The 19,953-nt window shown below is 38.8% G+C and overlaps 1 protein-coding gene across 2 annotated transcripts in view; it reads right to left on the bottom strand.

The window, feature by feature from the left end:
- Nucleotides 1-1,086: 1,086 nt before the first annotated feature.
- Nucleotides 1,087-19,953, bottom strand: part of LOC121378878 — a 41,120-nt gene continuing 22,253 nt past the window's right edge. For both annotated transcript variants that reach the window (XM_041507233.1, XM_041507232.1), the window contains one exon: nt 1,087-2,535. In XM_041507233.1, the coding sequence (XP_041363167.1) occupies nt 1,238-2,521 (1,284 nt within the window). In that variant the 5' untranslated portion in view covers nt 2,522-2,535 and the 3' untranslated portion in view covers nt 1,087-1,237. The remainder of the gene's footprint in view (nt 2,536-19,953) is intronic.

Below are 19,953 nucleotides of genomic sequence, written 5' to 3'. Positions count from 1 at the left end.
AGTTAACTTAGTCCAAGCGCCACATTGATCAAGTTATACTTTAGAACCATACGACATTTTTAACAGGAGGTCTGTCAGACTTTGAAGGTCTTATTTGTGCCAAAAGCAGTTCAAGATCAAATGATGATGATGGATGATGATGATGATGATGATAATAATGATGATTATGATGATGAATTCTAAAATCGTTAGTTTATTTTGAATAAAACCGATATAACCAGTATGAGCCCACACAGTATGTATAGTACTGCACAAATATAAAAAATAAATTACTTTACATTTGATGATCTTCCAATAAAATGGATGTCACATGACAATTAAAATATTTACATTCTGTTTCTTGTTTATGAATACCTCTCATCTTTGATTAAAATAGCACTTTGGGGTGGGGCGTAGCCAGTGGTAAAGCATTCCCTTGATGCGCGGTCGGTTTCGGTAGGCCATTTGGGCTATTTTTCGTTCCAGCCAGTGCTACACGACTGATTTATCAAAGGCCGTGGTATGTGCCATCCTGTCTGTGGAATGGTGCATATAAACAATCCCTCTAAGAATATATGTCAAAATTACCAAATGTTTGACATACAATAGGCGAAGATTAATAAATTAATTGCTCTAGTGGTGTCATTAAACAAAACCAATTTTAAAATAGCATTTGAATTAGGTATTGTATCGTATACTGGTTTTCAACCCACTCCCCACCCCCAGTATATCTTGTATAAGCGCTGTACAGCAAATATATATATATATATATATATATACCGTCAAACCTTATCTAGAAATCACTTGTATTCAGTAGCAACCTGTGTGGTGGCTGCTTAAGACGGGTTTTACTGAATTTTTTTAATGGAAGGAAGAAAGGAAGGAACTGTTTTATTTAACGACGCACTCAACACATTTTATTTACGGTTATATGGCGTCGGACATATGGTGTAGGACCACACAGATACTGAGAGAGGAAACCCTATGTCGCCACTTCACGGGCTACTCTTTTCGATTAGCAGCAAGGGATCTTTTATATGCACCATCCCACAGACAGGGTAGTACATACCACAGCCTTTGATATACCAGTCGTGGTGCACTGGCTGTAACGAGTAATAGCCCAATGAGTCCACATGCGGGGATCGATCCCAGACCGACGGCGCATCGAGCGAGCGCTTTACCACTGGGCTACGTTCCACCCCTTTTCAATGGATAATATTATTGTTTTTTTACTGCTTTCCTATGATTTGGATCGATTCTATTCATATATCTCTGGCCATGTGAACTGAACTGAATGTATCTTTTCACGTTTGAACAGGAACGCATTGTCACGCATGCCGTTGATGTACACAGCGTGTTTGCATATATTACTGTACGAGCACACCAACACGTCACAGTGAATCATCACCTGTTGATCCAGCAGAACGCTTTCAAATCCATCGCAGGAATTTTTCTTTCGCTTCTGCTTCTCGATATGAAGAATAGTCTTCCCCGTGTCCATTTCTTTGTCCTTGAAATGTCGTCTGGCCCACTTTCGCACGTCCAAGGAATCTGTAGCCACGAAAATTCGACTGGCGTTCGGATATCTTGTGTCCAAGAAAGCCCAGAGATATTTCACGCTAGAATATGTATTGATGACTCTAGTTTCCATAGGCATGGTCGGGTTCTTGGACAGTCGCACGTGAGCACAGACGAACTGGCTATGGCTGGGGACACCGGACATGAGCTTCTGAAACGTCTTATCAAACTGCGGAGTCCGTTTCATCAGTATATTCCAACCATTTTTAAAGGCGATCGGTTTTCTATACTTTGCCCATTGAGGAATAGATTTTGCATGAATCGGGTTTTCTTTAATTGCCAATAACAGATCACGGTGACTTCGGAAATAAACCAAATCTTCAGGGTACGCTTTATCAAAATCCACGACGTCTATTTTACGTAGGAAGCTGTCGGGTGGTGTCGCTGTTGACAAACCGACCAGTTCATTTTCATTAACAATCCAGTTGTATTCGTTTGGAACAAAAAACATTCTCAAATCACAAGGGCTGGTCAGAATTATTCCAAATCTTCTGTGTTTGATTTGCGCCAATAAAAACCCTGATACAATCGCCCTCTGGCGGTCAGCCCAACCACTACAAGATTCGTTGTACATGCACAAATAAATCAAATATTTCCTTCCGTGAGATGAACTCTTTTTCGACTTTTCAAAGTCCACATCATCTTCGTTGTCATGGTATGCCTTTGCATCAAAGTCCACATCATCTTCGTTGTCATGATATGCTTCTGCGTCGCTCTGTGGTTGAGTTTTGTATTTGTGTAGTTTCCGTTTCCTGTCACTGATGCGCATCGGTTTCTTGTGGTTAGATGTCAGGTCTGCTGTGTTTTTCACGTTCTTTGTGCCGTGTGTCCCAACATCAGAATGTATTAATCTTCTGTGAATTCCATCTATATGCTTACTACCAAACGTGTAAACCCCAAACCAGAAAAGACTTATTAAACATAAAGAGCACACAGTTATCAACGTCTTCGGTTTTAGTCGCATTGCAGCCCTGGATACTGAAATCAAAAAGACAAACGTTTAGCACGATAGGTTTATAAATTAAAATATGATATATGGTATTCAAAACCGAAAGGTTCAGATGAGCATACAAAACATTCAAATACACAACATAACATAATTTTTGTTCTCTAAACCAAATCAGTGAAGAAAAAACATTTATCGTCTATTGGATGTAAAACATTTGGTAATTTTAGCATATAGTCTTAGAGAGTAAACACGCTACATTTTTTTCCATTAGTAGCAAGGGATCTTTAATATACAAAATCCCACAGACAAGGATAGTACATATCAGCCGTGGTGCACTGGTGTGAACGATGATGGGCCAACCGATAGGGATCGATTCTAGACCGACCGTGAATCAAGGAAGCGCTTTATCACTGAGCTACGTAACGTGACAACGTCACACCTCTGACCTAGTGACAGACGTGAAATAAACTGTGTGCGGCATACTATGGCCAAATATTCTTGCGCTGTGGTACATGATACATCACAGTGGAGGACTTGCTGGGAAAAGGACCAAAGACACGTTATATATATATAAGTATGATAGCGATTTTTGCTGTACTGATGGAACACCTTTAAAAGATTTTTTTAAATCAAAATTGAAAGAGTTATCTCCCCCACCTTAAAATGAAAACAAAATGTGTTAAATTAAACATTTATGCCGTATTTTCAAGAAAGAAAGAAATGTTTTTATTTAACGACGCACTCACATTTTATGTGGGAGATATTGAGGGAGCAGCAAGGGATCTTTTATATGCACCATCCCATAGACAGGATAGCACATACCACGGCCTTTGATGTACCAGTCGTGGTGCACTGGCTGGAGCGAGAAATAGTCCAATGGGCCCACCGACGGGGATCGATCCCAAACCGACCGCGCATCAAGCGAGCGCTTTACCACTGGGCTACCTCTCGCCGGCCTTATTTTCAGTTACAATTAGACATAAGTGTACAAGACTAGAAATATTCGGGGGAAATGTGCTAACCTGAGAACGTTTTACCATGTATTTCCATCATTCTACCCTCAAAATTAGTTGTAATTCATGTAAAAATGCATAGTGATTCGTTTGCAACCCTATATAGCTGTTTGGTAGTAATTCTAATATGACGTGAGGTGGAATGCCAATGGAACTTTGGGTTAGGTTTGGAGGGGGATCATAAAAAAAATGAAAATTAATACATAATAAAATTATAACTGTCGCAAAATTTAGGGGGGCGGGCCCCTGACCCTCCCCCCCCCCCCCCCCCCCCACCACCACCTAAATCCGCCTCTGGATATGTTTCATAATAATAAATATATTATTTACAGCAGCGTGTTTTAGAGAAGGTTTCTAATAACATAAAGAGAATACATGATACACGTTGAAGTTTATTATTCAAAATATAAAATACGTGTGTCACTTAGTGTATCAAAAGTTATTTAGTAATGTCGAGTCCGTTCTGTTTTTCACATGGCCTCAGATTACAGTTATCTTCCCATTTGGTTGTCGAAAATCCGGAAATTTGTCCGCGCAAGCAGTCTGCTGTTTGACTGTGATTATTTCATGGCAGACAGCTATGAAGTAACAACTATTTGACTGAAGTGACAGGGGAGAGCATGTAGTTTGTAAACATGTGTAACTTGTTGACATTGAAGACTTGTTTGTGGTAATTCCGGCCCATGCATTTTGTGTAAAATGGGTGTATGCTGGAGAAAGAGCTGAACAACAGGGGTTGTTGTCCTTCTCAGGGGTATGTGTCCCCCAGGCAGGCAAAGGTACATACAAAAATTCACGGGCCTGCTGATATTAATAAAAATGTTATAGCCACTAAGGCGATATAGAAACATATAGCGAAATTAATTGTGGTCTGAGGCCACATCCATGAACACAGTTAAGAAAACCAGTCGAATCTAAGAGATCGGGGTTTCCGATTGACAGCGAACTTTAAATACGGAAAGTACCTGGTTTATCGGTTCAGGAAGGGTCTACTATTTATTACTTTGAATAATAAGATATCGATATATCGATAATACCGCACATCCTTAATTAAATTATGTTTTGTTTAATAACACCACTAGAGCACATTGATTTATTAATCATCAGCAATTAGATGACAAACATTTGAGGTGCACTGGTTATAACGAGAAATAGGTTAATGGGCCCACCGACGGAGACGGTTCGATGAGGGTAACTATTCGATGCATAATGCCGTTCAAGTCGCACATAATTCAAAAGGGTTATTGATTACTTTAATTTGAATATATGATGAAATGACTCAACGGTAATGTCATACTCTATTCTGTAATACTATAATATAGCTTTATGTCTTTATAGTCTTCTTGTATTAAATTTCAGGATTGAAATAGTCCGACATATTACCCAAATTCTGAAAGATGAAAGTACAGTTACCCAAAACGAAAATTTAATGTCAGATTATATCAAAATTAAAATTAAAATATACTCCCGATATTTACCTAATCACGCACGCACGCACGCACGCACGCACGCTTTCCATTCAGTTATGTATTTTGTTGTTGAACATCGAAATGCTCGGTAAGGGAGAATTTTAAAAAAGAAGGGGGAAAAAAAAGACAACTCGAGATTAGCTCGGCAGCAGCCAAATGTGCGAAGCAGTCCAACGTCTTTAGGTATGAGTGTTTCAACTAAACTTAGTTTTGCCATTTGATATACAGTCGAACCTGTATATAACGGTCACTCAAGGGACCTGGCAAAAGTGGTCGTTAATTACAGGTGGCTGTTATATACAGATAAAAGGAAAACATATAACATAACTTACTATAAAAAACCCACTACTAAACTAAAATGCTTAAAGTATCAACAGTCGTCAAACAAATATAAAATAAGACGGAGAAAGATTTTTTTTTTTACAACATAAACATGTTATTTAAAGCATCAATGTAATATGTTTTATTGAAACTCATTCGATTACTTCTTTCCACTGCATTCTGTTACCTATTAAATTAATACACAACACGCAAAAAATTGCAGGTTAGAAATCATTATACATTAACAAAAGAGTCAGTTTGCTTATGTGATGGCTGAACAAACATGGTGGCAGATTGTCGAAACCACTTGTCTGACTAGCAGCAATCACACACTAGTCGAATATATATATATATATATATATATATATATATATTCAATTCAAGCCTTACTTCAACCAATAACAAGTCGCTTTATATATTAAATGACCAACCATATCATAGAGATATAAGACGTAAATTACGATTAATGATGTACTGGAGCAGTATCTGTTATATTTCAACTTAAGTAAAACAATAATTTTATATTGTGACAGCGCAGGTCAATACATGTATTTATTACCCCCACCAGTCACTCATAACAGGAAAAATATTTTCCATATTTTCTCAGTGAGAAATATTCTGCATTGGTCTAACGAACAATATCATTGGACCATTTGACGCTTACAAACCAATGACCTAGTCGGTACTAAATATGACGCCATCACGATTTGGCAAACACAAAATGACGTCATGTAGTTTAAAGAGTTTGCGTTTACGGCTCTCTGTCATTTTAATGCATTTACTTATAGATTTTGTAGAAGAATAAAGATAACGTTTGTTTTAAAAAATTATCTGTCAACATGATTAAATTACAAAGTTATAGCAATAGTGCGTAAAGTGGTTTACATAGTTTCTATACAGGTTGGTCTTCGTGCATGTGTGTCGAAAATAAAGGCTGAGGCAATAAATAGAATAACAAACTCAGTACCAGTTATTATCAAATGTATGTACCTCGTGAAACAATTTTCATTTGTTACTCGCTAAAGCTCGTGACAAATTAAAGTTATTTCACTCGGGACATAAATTTAATAATAACTGGTAACTCGTTTATTATCCTCTATATATCTTGTGACCGTTATGGCAAGTTCAACTGTCCATTTTGGACCAGAAATAGTGGTCATTCTAATTTTGTGGCCGTTATAGCAAGTTCAACCATTCATTTTGGTCCAAAAATAGTGGCCGTTGGTCGCATTGGTCAGGTGGCCGTGATGGACAGTTGACTGTTATATACAAGTGGCCGTTAAACCAGTCTCGACTGTAGTTATTAGCTGTAGACTTGCAGAGCGCGAGTTTGGCCGTGACCGCGGGCTAGGACCAGAAGACATTCGAGCTACTGTCCAGTCGGTACAAATGCATGACAATTACACACATCAAATTGCATAGGCTAGAGTCAATTTTGACGATAACTACGAACAAATCACAAAGCATTGATTTAATTATGCCTTTACATTACAGTTAATTAATGTTCACCACATTATCGTTTGACTTGTTTATACATTAATAATGCAAAATAAATCCATGTTTGAAGTTTTAGCTATGAACTATTAATAGAAAAGAATTGCTTGTGTAAAAACTATTGTAAAAAAACAAAATAATAAATAAAAAATAAAATTCGAAGCGTAATAAAAACACCTAAAAAATTTCTTAGGACATTACATATTACGTAGCGATATAAATCGATATTAATATTTAGGTGTGAGATTCCTTCCCGCCTTTCAACATCTCTTTTTCCCCATCACCGTTTTTTGTTTACCTATCGCCTCATATACATCACTCATAGACAACGATTGCCCTTCCCGCCTTTCAACATCTCTTTCCTCATTACCTTTCTTATTTCCTTATCGCCTCATAACATCACACATAGACAGCGAGTGCACCCCTACACCACACACTCCTCGATTGTAGGTGACTGCCCACAATATAAAATCCTAACTACGCCAATGCGCCTTTCCCCTTTAACACCTAGTATTTTTAGGACATATGAGGGACAATCAAAAAGTTCCAAACTCCGAAAACGTTATGAGAGCCCAAATCTTACTACATTACTTTTCAATATAATCACCCTTTAATCAATGCACTTGCCCATTTATTCTTGAAGCTACTGATAACAATAAAGTACGACTATTGTAGCTGGCCCATCAACCACCCTTCTGTTGTTGTGGTTGTTGTTGTGGTTGTTGTTTTTAAACAGACCTACACTACACTACATAATCTTGACAATGTAGTCAGACATATACTTTGGTAGGTTGGGTTATATGTAAGGTATGCGCTTCAAATAGGATACATTGAGACACAAAAATTCATCCAAGTCGTCAGACAAATTGTTTATTTCTAAAGTGGGTTTGAATTTTAACTTATATTAGAATCACAATATATGATAACAAAACAATAATATTATTGTCGTGCTTATATCCAATTAAGGTTCAAGCACGCTGTCCTGGGCACACACACCTCAGCAATCTGGGCTGGCTGTCCAGAATAGTGGGTTAGTTGTTTGTGGTTAGTGAGAAAGAAGGGGGTGTAGTGGTTTTACACCTGCCCACTGAGTCGTTAAAACTCGCTCTTTGTGGTATGCCGGTACCGGGCTGCGAACCCAGCACCTACCATCCTTATGTCCGATGGCCGACACCATCGAGGCCGGTCATAATAAATAAATAACTCTTTTTTTATCAAGTGTGAGAAACTAATATTGCAAGACAAAAAACCCTAATTTTCCATTTGTGACTGCGTACCGGATTCCTCGACATTCTAAATTAACAACAACATGTACCGACGGAATGTGAATGCTCGGATTTTCTCGTTTACGGAATTCTCCGAAATGCATACGTGTAAGCAACTTTAGGAATGTTTATACACTCATATAAATAAATAGTACATATTTAGTTTTCATGTATTGTTATTATTATTTAAATTAGCGAAAACCATAGGTTTCCTTAATGATCAAAGTTACGTTATTAAAAATAACAAATTTATAAAACATAATCAAGGGAGATAATCCTTGCATTGCCACGTATATTTGAGTCGTGCTGAAGTTAAATAATCTAAAATGCCAGATTGTTATCGCCGGGAGTTGTGGCGTGCTCCTGTAATCCAGCTACTTGGAGGCAGGGAATGGTGGACTTCTTGAGGGCGGGGTTTCTGCTCTCTGGTGCTCTATGTCGATCGGGTGTCCGCACTAAGCCCGGCATCAATATGGTCGTATCCGCGGAGGCGGGCGCTACCAGGTTGACTAAGGAGGGACGAATCGGCCCAGGGCGGAAACGCAGCAGGCAGAAGTTCCCGTGTCGTGCAGTAGTGGGTTCGCACCTGTGAGTAGGTGGCAGTTAGCAGCCCGTCCAATAGAGAGGGACTCATTCCTTTTTTTTTCTCTCTCTTTCTCTTTGTTTTTAATTTCGTTTTGCTTCTTTCACCACAAAGCATATTGTCGTACATTTTTATGAAAACTAAATCAGTCTCAACATTTTACAACTGACATTTTACAAAACTTGCGATCTAGTACGATCAGTACAATAATAATACACTAATATGAACACACATGTGCACGCACGCGCGCACGCTGAGACACAGAGCCGTAAACCGGCACACAGGCAGCAGAACAGGACAGACGAGCAGGGTGGGGGGATGACAGACAGATACATAGAGGGACAAAGACAATAACTGAACATGCCTGAACCCTAGTGGGCATAGGCATGTCAAAACTGGTCTGAAATAACTGAATGAATTGTTGGTATTTCTTAAAGTGATCGCTTCAAAAAATAAATAAATATATATATATATATATATATATATATATATATATATATATATATATATATATATATATATATATAAAGAAGTTCAATGTTAAACATGAACATTTTCGTGGATATCAAAATATTTTTTAACTTGTCTTTGTGTGTTGTTTGTTTGTAGTGTTTTGTTTTTGTTTTTACTTTGTGGGTGCGTTACCTATCGTAGTTGATTAGGCTTTGGAGTAAGAAATGGTCAGAATTTCAACTCGATGGCCGCAGCTTATTCAGTATTTCATTTGAGTATGTGTGTGTGTGTGTGTGTGTGTGTGTGTGTGTGTGTGTACAAACGCGGATCCAGGTGTGGGGCCATATAGGTCCAGTACCCTTCTTTTGAAAAACATTACGGGTCACAAGGCTGCGGTGACCCATAAGTATTTTTTATTCATATAAGTACAGTAGCTACGCATATTGCATTTAAATAAATACTGTACATTCGTCTAGTATCAACACAATAGGTATAAATCTAAAAACGATTTCTTGTATCTTTAATAGCAAATAATATTCTCACCAATGGAAAGAAATATTTTATTTAACGATGCACTCAACACATTTTATTTACGGTTATATGGCGTCAGACATATGGTTAAGACCCACACAGATTTTGAGAGGAAATCCGCTGTCACCACTATATGGGCTACTCTTCCGATTAGCAGCAAGGGATCATTTATTTGCGCTTTCCACAGGCAGGATAGCACAAACCATGGAATTTGTTCAACCAGTTATGGATCACTGGTCGGTGCAAGTGGTTTACACCTACCCATTGAGCCTTGCGGAGCACTCACTCAGGTTTTGGAGTCGGTATCTGGATTAAAAATCCCATTCCTCGACTGGGATTCGAACCCAGTACCTACCAGCCTGTGGACCGATGGCCTACCACGACGCCACCGAGGCCGGTCTCACCAATGGAGACAAAAACAGTCGAGCAGTGGTTGGAATGGTGGATCCTGCGATTCATCGCACCTCGGACGAGCGATCTTTTACCTTAAAGTTTGTTTGTTTTGTTTAACGACACCACTAGAGCACATTGATTTATTAATTATCGGCTATTGGATGTAAAACATTTGGTCATTTTGATAGAGATCAAACCCGCTACATTGATTTTTTCCATTAGTAGCAAGGGATCTTTTATATGCACCATCCCACAGACAGGATAGCACATACCACGGCATTTGATATACCAGTCATGGTGCACTGGCTGGAACGAGTAATAGCCCAATGGGCCCACTGACTGAAATAGCCCAATGGGCCGACCGACGGTCATCGATCCCAAACCGACCGCGCATTAAGTCTACGTTCCGCCCTTTCTTTTACCTTAAAGTAATGGATACAGCATTGAGATATTAAGGAGCCGTCCATGAAATGCGTACGCCCGATGGAGGCAGGAGGTTCGGAGACCACGTATAAAGAGAGTATGATGTTTAGCTTACATTCGGTATGGAATAGAATGGAATCGATAATATTATGTATGGATGACAGCAAAGAATAGTAACAGTGGTTGGGTGTGGTCAATTAATTATCATGAACAACTGTATGACCCCATCAAATAATTCGTTAGTCACAATCACAAGTAAAATAATTTTGTATTAACATAATACAAATTCAACAGTCATTGGGTCCAACCATGTTTTGTTACGTGAAAGTTTTTATCTGATAATATATAAACTTTGGGTTGTCTTGAAAAGAACTCTGTTTAACTGGTTACATGTACACCATATCCCACCCGTTAAAGGGACATTCCTGAGTTTGCTGCATTGTAAGATGTTTTCGACTAATAAAATATTTCTACGATTAAACTTGCATATTAAATATATTTTCTTGTTTAGATTATCAGTGTCTGTATATTCAATGTATTTCTGGTCGTCTTAATATTAGTAAGAAGCCCAAACTGCATTTTGTCTTCAAATATTTTTGTACGTACGAAAAAATCCTTTTTAGGAAATAAAATTAAATTTAACCTAGTACAAATATTAGAACGCTCAGAAACACGTTTAATATACAGCCACTAATATTTTATGCAGAAAAATATATTTGATATGTAATTACAGTCGTCAAAAAGTCTCTGTTAGTCGATAACATCTTAACAATTGCAGCACACTCAGGAATGTCCCTTTAACGATTCATTTCAATGGTATTTTGACATTTACCGTTACGTTACGAAAATTCCCGAAACCGTTACCACAAAAACGTCAACATTCCTTGACATGACGTCAACAATGCCTTGGCGTTTTTTTAATATGTTTATTGATGTCAAAGCGATACAACGTACATTCACCTGAATACAGTTTAACTTCAGAAATATGCGAACAGAATCGCTGATTGACATTTATAATCATATTTATTTTAAATGTGTATACATATAAAATGACTGTGCGTGGATCTAATACTACCTAATGACGACTGCTAACTTCTGTGCTGTTCTGAAAATGTTAGTGAATATATCAACAGAGGTGAGCGTTTGATTGACTGTTTCTTTAATTCGGGTGAGGGTGTATGCCATAGCCAGTTTTGTAGACACGATTTTATGGGGGAGGGGCACCCACAGTGTGGGCATGCTTCCAAACTGTCAATGAGTCGTGTTATGGGGCGACATGTATATATAAAGACGTTAATAAATTGGCTGTCTGTCTCTCCGTCTGTCTATAAAACATGGCCTCCATCCCCCAGGCTACTGCCATGTTCCACCCCCCCCCCCCCCCCCCTCACCCCCAAGGCTATGTCAATGCCTATTAATACAGACACTGCCAGACATATTCGCAAGGTTAATTCAGTTCAGTTCAGTTTATAGCATCAGTTTAACCATAAGAATTGCTCTCGAAGGACTGCATGCGTGGATTCAAGAGGAGGATGTTTGAGGTGCGGCAACCCCTCCAAAATTTGAAGTGCGCCGAAACATTAGGTGTTTAACAAATGAATATAATGCATTTATTGCTTTTTTAGTGGGGAACATGTTTACAATTTTCAGCTTGATATTTCTGTGGACGAATTAACCATATGCATAATATAATATTAGTGTGCTTATGAATATTGTATGTGCCATTTTTTTAAGCGTTGCACCCACTCCCTGCTAGTGACAACATTTTTAAAATGCAATATTGCTACCATCACCATTGGGCTATTTCTAGCTCCAGCCAGTGCACCACGACTGGTATATCAAAGGCCGTGGTATGTGTTATCCTGTCTATTGGATGGTGTATATAAAAGACCCCTTGCTGCTAATCAAAAAAGTAGCCCATGAAGTGGCGACAGCGGGTTTCCTCCCTTAATTTAAACGATCCCTTGTTGCTAATCGAAAAGAGTAGCCCATGAAGTGGCGACAGCGAGTTTCCTCCCTCGATATCTGCGTGGTCCTTAAAATGTGTTGAGTGCGTCGTTAAATAAAACATTTCCTTCCTTCCTTCCTACTATATTTGAAGCTGGATCCGCCACTGTCATGCATATGTTTGTGTGGGATTTGCGTATTGTTATACATGTAGTAGTGATTGTACTAGATTGCAGAGTAAATGTAGAGAGGAAAAGAAAGAAATGTTTTATTTAACGACGCACTCGACACATTTTATTTACGGTTATATGGCGTCGGACAAAATGTAAAGTTGCTAATAAAACCATAGACAATGACAGTATGTAACAAACTGTAAAATATTAATAAATTATTTTGTTTAAAAATTATACATGCATGTAGTTTTCATTTCATGCGGAGAACAAAGTTGGGTTTTTTAAATAATAATAAATAAATAAAAAATAAAGAAATATATTTTAAGTGGATTCCTAATATGGGTTTTTATTAATAGATGAAATATCCTACTGCATGCGTTGCATGGAAAGAAAGAAATACTTTATTTGAAAACAGAGAGAGAAAAAAAAAAAAGGAATGTGTCCCCCTTTATCGGACGGGTTACTAACTGCCACCTACTCACAGGTGCGAACCCACTACTGCACGACACGGGAACTTCTGCCTGCTGCGTTTCCGCCCTGGGCCGATTCGTCCCTCCTTAGTCAACCTGGTAGCGCCCGCCTCCGCGGATACGACCATATTGATGCCGGGCTTAGTGCGGACACCCGATCGACATAGAGCACCAGAGAGCAGAAACCCCGCCCTCAAGACATCCATCATTCCATGCCTCCAAGTAGCTGGATTACAGGAGCACGTCACAACTCCCGGCGATAACAATTTGACATTTTAGATTATTTCACTTCAGCACGACTCAAATATACGTGGCAGTGCAAGGATTATCTCCCTTGATTATGTTTTATAAATTTGTTAGTTTTAATAACGTAACTTTGATAATTATGGAAACCTATGGTTTTCGCTAATTTAAATAATAATAACAATACATGAAAACTAAATATGTACTATTTATTTATGTCAGTGTCACTGTATAAAAATTCCTAAAGTTGCTTACACGTATGCATTTCGGAGAATTCCGTAAACGACAAAATCCGAGCATTCACATTCCGTCGGTACAATAAACGTTGTTGTTAATTTAGAATTTCGAGCAAACCACCACGCAGTGGAAAATTAGGGATTTTTGTCTTCAAATATTACAGTTTCTCACACTTGATTAAAAAAAAGAGAACTTATTTATTTATTATGATCTGGCTTCGGTGGTGTCGTGGTTAAGCCATCGGACATAAGGCTGGTAGATACTGGGTTCGCAGCCCGGTACCGGCTCCCACCCAGAGCGACTTTTAACGACTCAGAAAGATTTGGTCTCTCATAACTTTTTTTTACAGTTTTGGAACTTTTTGATTGTCCCTCATATGTCCTGAAGATACCAGGTGTTAAAGGGGAAAGGCGCATTGGCGTAGTCAGGATTTTATATTGGGGGCAGTCACCTACAATCGAGGGGTGTGTGGTGTGGGGTGCTCTCACTGTCTGTGAGTGATGTTATGATGCGATAGCCAAATAAAAAAGGTGATGGGGAAAAAGAGATGTGTGTTAAAAGTGTGTGAATGTGTGTGTGTAAATATTAATATCGATTTATAACCCTACGTAACATGTAATGTCCCAAGAGTTTAGGTTTTTTAAGTAAGCTTCGATTTTTATTTATTATTTTATTTTTTACAAAAGTGTTTACACCAAGCACATTTTTTTAATTAATAGTTCATAGCTAAAAGTTCATAGATGGATTTATTTTGCATTATTAATCTATAAGCAAGTCTCTCGATAATATGGTGAACATTAATTAATTATAATGTAATAAAGCATAATTAAATCTTTACTTTGCGACGTTATCCGTCTCGGAGTTTATCTTCAAAATTACCATAAATCTCCCAAGACGGATATACGTATACAAGAATAAAGAATGCTCTACATTATACATTGTTTAATAGCCATATTATAAACCGACTTGAGAGAGACATTAATAAGCAAAATAAATCCATCTATGAACTTTTAGCTATGAACTATTAATTAAAAAAATGTGCTTGGTGTAAACACTTTTGTACAAAATAAAATAATAAATACACACGAAGCACACACAAAAAACCTAAACACTTGGGACATTACATGTTACAGGGTTATAAATCGATACACACATTTAGGTGTGGGATTCCTTCAGCCTTTTAACATCACTTTTTCCCATCACACACACACACACATCGCACACATATACATCACTCACACACAGTGAGACACCCACACACACACACCCCTCATTGTAGGTGACTGCCCCCACACATGAAATCCTGACTACGCACAGTGCACCTTTCCCCTTTAACACCACACACACACACATATGAGGGACACACAAAACACACACCACACAGCTGTAAAAAAAAGTTATGAGACACCAAATCTTTCAGAGACAGTTAAAAGTCACTCTGGGTGGGAGCCGGTACCTGGCTACGAACAGTGTTATCTACCAGCATTCTTTCCGATTCTTAACCACGTATATCCACCGAAGCCAGTCATAATAAATAATGCCTTTACTTTTTTTTAATCAAGTGTGAGAAACTTTGACTATTTGAAGACAAAAATCCCTAATTTTCCACTGCGTGGTGGTTTGCTATGAAATTCTAAAATTAACAACAATCTTATTGTACCGACGGTATGTGAATGCTCGGATTTTGTCGTTTACGGAATTCTCCGAAATGCAAAACGTGTAAGCGAAGCGTAGTAAAAAAAATACAGTGACATAAAAAAACTAAATAGTACATTATTTATTACGTAGGGTCATAAATGTTATTAATATTTAAATGTGAGATTCCTTCCACTTTTTAACATCTCTTTTTCCCCATAACCTTTTTTATTAAAACCGCCACACAATTTATCAAACATAACAAGGAGTGCACCTCCACACACACACCCACGTATATTTAGAGTCGTGCTGAAGTGAAATAATCTAAAATGTCAGATTGTTATCGCCGGGAGTTGTGGCGTGCTCCTGTAATCCAGCTACTTGGAGGCATGGAATGATGGATGTCTTGAGGGCGGGGTTTCTGCTCAATGCTGGTGCTCTATGTCGATCGGGTGTCCGCACTAAGCCCGGCATCACCTATGGTCGTATCCGCGGAGGCGGGCGCTACCAGGTTGACTGCCCACGAGGGTGCGAATCGGCCCAGGGCGGAAACGCAGCAGGCAGAAGTTCCCGTGTCGTGCAGTTTCCCCTTTTCGCACCTGTGAGTAGGCGGTAGTTAGTAAAGTTCCAAACGATAAAGGGGGACACAAAGCTTTTTTTTTTACTCTCACTTAATCTCCTTGTTTTTACATTTCGTTTTGCTTCTTTCACCATAAAGCATATTGTCGTACATTTTTATGAAAACTAAATCAGTCTCAACATTGAAACGACTGACATTTTACAAACCTTGCGATCTAGTACGATCAGTACAATAATAATACACAAATATGAACACACATGTACACGCACGCGCGCACGCTGAGACACAGAGCCGTAAACCGGCACACAGGCAGCAGAACAGGACAGACGGGCAGGGTTGGGGGATGACAGACAGATACATAGAGGGACAAAGACAATAACTGAACATGCCTGAACCCTAGTGGGCATAGGCATGTCAAACCTGGTCTGAAATAACTGAATGAATTGTTGGTATTTCTTAAGTGTGATCGCTTCAAAAAATAAATAGATATATATATATATATATAACATATATATATATATATATATATAAAGTATATATGAATATATATATATAATCACAAAAGAAGAAAACAAAACACATTGTCGTAAATTTTGGAGTTTTGATCCAATTATTCAAGCACGGTGAGTCCGATAATTACCAAATGTGGGCAGTCTGTTCAGAATTCAGGGGTCCATTGTTTTAAGTGATAGGACACACCACCAGGGTCAAGGTCATCTGGAGTCAATACCGGGTGCGGCCCCGCGTGTGTTGACAACTGCCTGGCACCGCCTGCCCATTGAAGCAACCAGAGTACCGATGACGTCCCGGGGGATGGTGGCCCACTCGGTCTGCAAAGTGCTGCCAGCTCGGGCAGGGTCTGGGGCTGTGGTTGTCGCTGTCGGAAAACGTCGGTAAACTCGTCCCATAGATGCTCAATTGGGTTCAAATCCGGTGATATCGATGGCCAACATTCTAAATTTAATGTTGTTGTTCTGTACCGACGGAATGTGAATGCTCGGATTTTCTCGTTTACGGAATTCTCCGAAATGCATACGTGTAATAACTTTAGGAATGTTTATACACTCATATAAATAAATAGTACATATTTAGTTTTCATGTATTGTTACCATTATTTAAATTAGCGAAAACCATAGGTTTCCTTAATGATCAAAGTACCGTTATTAAAAATAACCACTTTATAAAACATAATCAAGGGAGATAATCCTTGCATTGCCACGTATATTTGAGTCGTGACAAGTTAAATAATCTAAAATGCCAGATTGTTATCGCCGGGACTCGTCACTGAACCACTCCTGTAATCCATCGCACTTGAGGCCATTGTCGATGAATCTGGCACCACTGCAGTCGGAGTCGACGGTGTTGTGGTGTTAAGATGACACCTCGCACTGGAGTCTAGCACGAATTCCTACCTCACGTAGGCGGTTCCGTACGGTCAGGTCGGACTATCCTGCGGAAACCTGGTATTGCTGCGGCTGTGGAAACGCAGTAGTCAATCGTTCCCGAAGGTGGCGTAGTGGGATCGTACCGGTCCTGCCCGGTGGCAGTTACCAGGTCGACCGGATCTAGAGAGGTCTCATTCCTTTTTGTTTCTCTCTCGGTCCCTTTGTTTTTAATTTCGTTGCTTGGGGACACATATTGTCGAATTTTTATGAAAAGGGCCGTTCAACATTTTACAACTGCATTTTAGTCGGCCGATGGCGATCTAGTTTTCTCTGCGGTTCAATGATACGTAATATGAACACACATTGTCAACACGCGGCACGCAGAGACAGAGAGCCGTAAAAGCGAACACAGGCACTTTTATACTGTCGGTGTTCATGTTGCACGTGCAGACAACGCACGTGCAGTGGTGACATGGTTTGCACGTGGCTGCGTTTTTGCGAATATTCACATTTTGGAACATTATTGTACAGTAGTGCGCATAGGAATGTCAAAACTGGTCTGAAATAACTGAATGAAATGACCTTATATTCTTAAAGTGAACGCTTAGGAAACATAAAATAAAACTAGTTATAACCCATTTGTACCCTTTTGCGTTTCTTTTTTTGAAGAGTATATATATATAAAGAAGTTCAATGTTAAACATGAACATTTTCGTGGATATCAAAATATTTTTTAACTTGTCTTTGTGTGTTGTTTGTTTGTAGTGTTTTGTTTTTGTTTTTACTTTGTGGGTGCGTTACCTATCGTAGTTGATTAGGCTTTGGAGTAAGAAATGGTCAGAATTTCAACTCGATGGCCGCAGCTTATTCAGTATTTCATTTGAGTATGTGTGTGTGTGTGTGTGTGTGTGTGTGTGTGTGTGTGTGTGTGTACAAACGCGGATCCAGGTGTGGGGCCATATAGGTCCAGTACCCTTCTTTTGAAAAACATTACGGGTCACAAGGCTGCGGTGACCCATAAGTATTTTTTATTCATATAAGTACAGTAGCTACGCATATTGCATTTAAATAAATACTGTACATTCGTCTAGTATCAACACAATAGGTATAAATCTAAAAACGATTTCTTGTATCTTTAATAGCAAATAATATTCTCACCAATGGAAAGAAATATTTTATTTAACGATGCACTCAACACATTTTATTTACGGTTATATGGCGTCAGACATATGGTTAAGACCCACACAGATTTTGAGAGGAAACCCGCTGTCACCACTATATGGGCTACTCTTCCGATTAGCAGCAAGGGATCATTTATTTGCGCTTTCCACAGGCAGGATAGCACAAACCATGGAATTTGTTCAACCAGTTATGGATCACTGGTCGGTGCAAGTGGTTTACACCTACCCATTGAGCCTTGCGGAGCACTCACTCAGGTTTTGGAGTCGGTATCTGGATTAAAAATCCCATGCCTCGACTGGGATTCGAACCCAGTACCTACCAGCCTGTGGACCGATGGCCTACCACGACGCCACCGAGGCCGGTCTCACCAATGGAGACAAAAACAGTCGAGCAGTGGTTGGAATGGTGGATCCTGCGATTCATCGCACCTCGGACGAGCGATCTTTTACCTTAAAGTTTGTGTGTTTTGTTTAACGACACCACTAGAGCACATTGATTTATTAATTATCGGCTATTGGATGTAAAACATTTGGTCATTTTGATAGAGATCAAAACCCGCTACATTTATTTGTTCCATTAGTAGCAAGGGATCTTTTATATGCACCATCCCACAGACAGGATAGCACATACCACGGCATTTGATATACCAGTCATGGTGCACTGGCTGGAACGAGTAATAGCCCAATGGGCCCACTGACTGAAATAGCCCAATGGGCCGACCGACGGTCATCGATCCCAAACCGACCGCGCATTAAGTCTACGTTCCGCCCTTTCTTTTACCTTAAAGTAATGGATACAGCATTGAGATATTAAGGAGCCGTCCATGAAATGCGTACGCCCGATGGAGGCAGGAGGTTCGGAGACCACGTATAAAGAGAGTATGATGTTTAGCTTACATTCGGTATGGAATAGAATGGAATCGATAATATTATGTATGGATGACAGCAAAGAATAGTAACAGTGGTTGGGTGTGGTCAATTAATTATCATGAACAACTGTATGCCCCCATCAAATAATTCTTTAGTCACAATCACAAGTAAAATAATTTTGTATTAACATAATACAAATTCAACAGTCATTGGGTCCAACCATGTTTTGTTACGTGAAAGTTTTTATCTGATAATATATAAACTTTGGGTTGTCTTGAAAAGAACTCTGTTTAACTGGTTACATGTACACCATATCCCACCCGTTAAAGGGACATTCCTGAGTTTGCTGCACTATAAGATGTTTTCGACTAATAAAATATTTCTACGATTAAACTTGCATATTAAATATATTTTCTTGTTTAGATTATCAGTGTCTGTATATTCAATGTATTTATGATGTTTAGCTTACATTCGGTATGGAATAGAATGGAATCGATAATATTATGTATGGATGACAGCAAAGAATAGTAACAGTGGTTGGGTGTGGTCAATTAATTATCATGAACAACTGTATGCCCCCATCAAATAATTCTTTAGTCACAATCACAAGTAAAATAATTTTGTATTAACATAATACAAATTCAACAGTCATTGGGTCCAACCATGTTTTGTTACGTGAAAGTTTTTATCTGATAATATATAAACTTTGGGTTGTCTTGAAAAGAACTCTGTTTAACTGGTTACGTGTACACCATATCCCACCCGTTAAAGGGACATTCCT

This window comes from Gigantopelta aegis, chromosome 8 (assembly GCF_016097555.1).
Source record: "Gigantopelta aegis isolate Gae_Host chromosome 8, Gae_host_genome, whole genome shotgun sequence".
Classification (NCBI taxonomy): domain Eukaryota; kingdom Metazoa; phylum Mollusca; class Gastropoda; order Neomphalida; family Peltospiridae; genus Gigantopelta; species Gigantopelta aegis.
The sequence above is the reverse complement of the archived record's forward strand: the minus strand, read 5'-3'. Positions and strand labels throughout refer to the sequence as shown.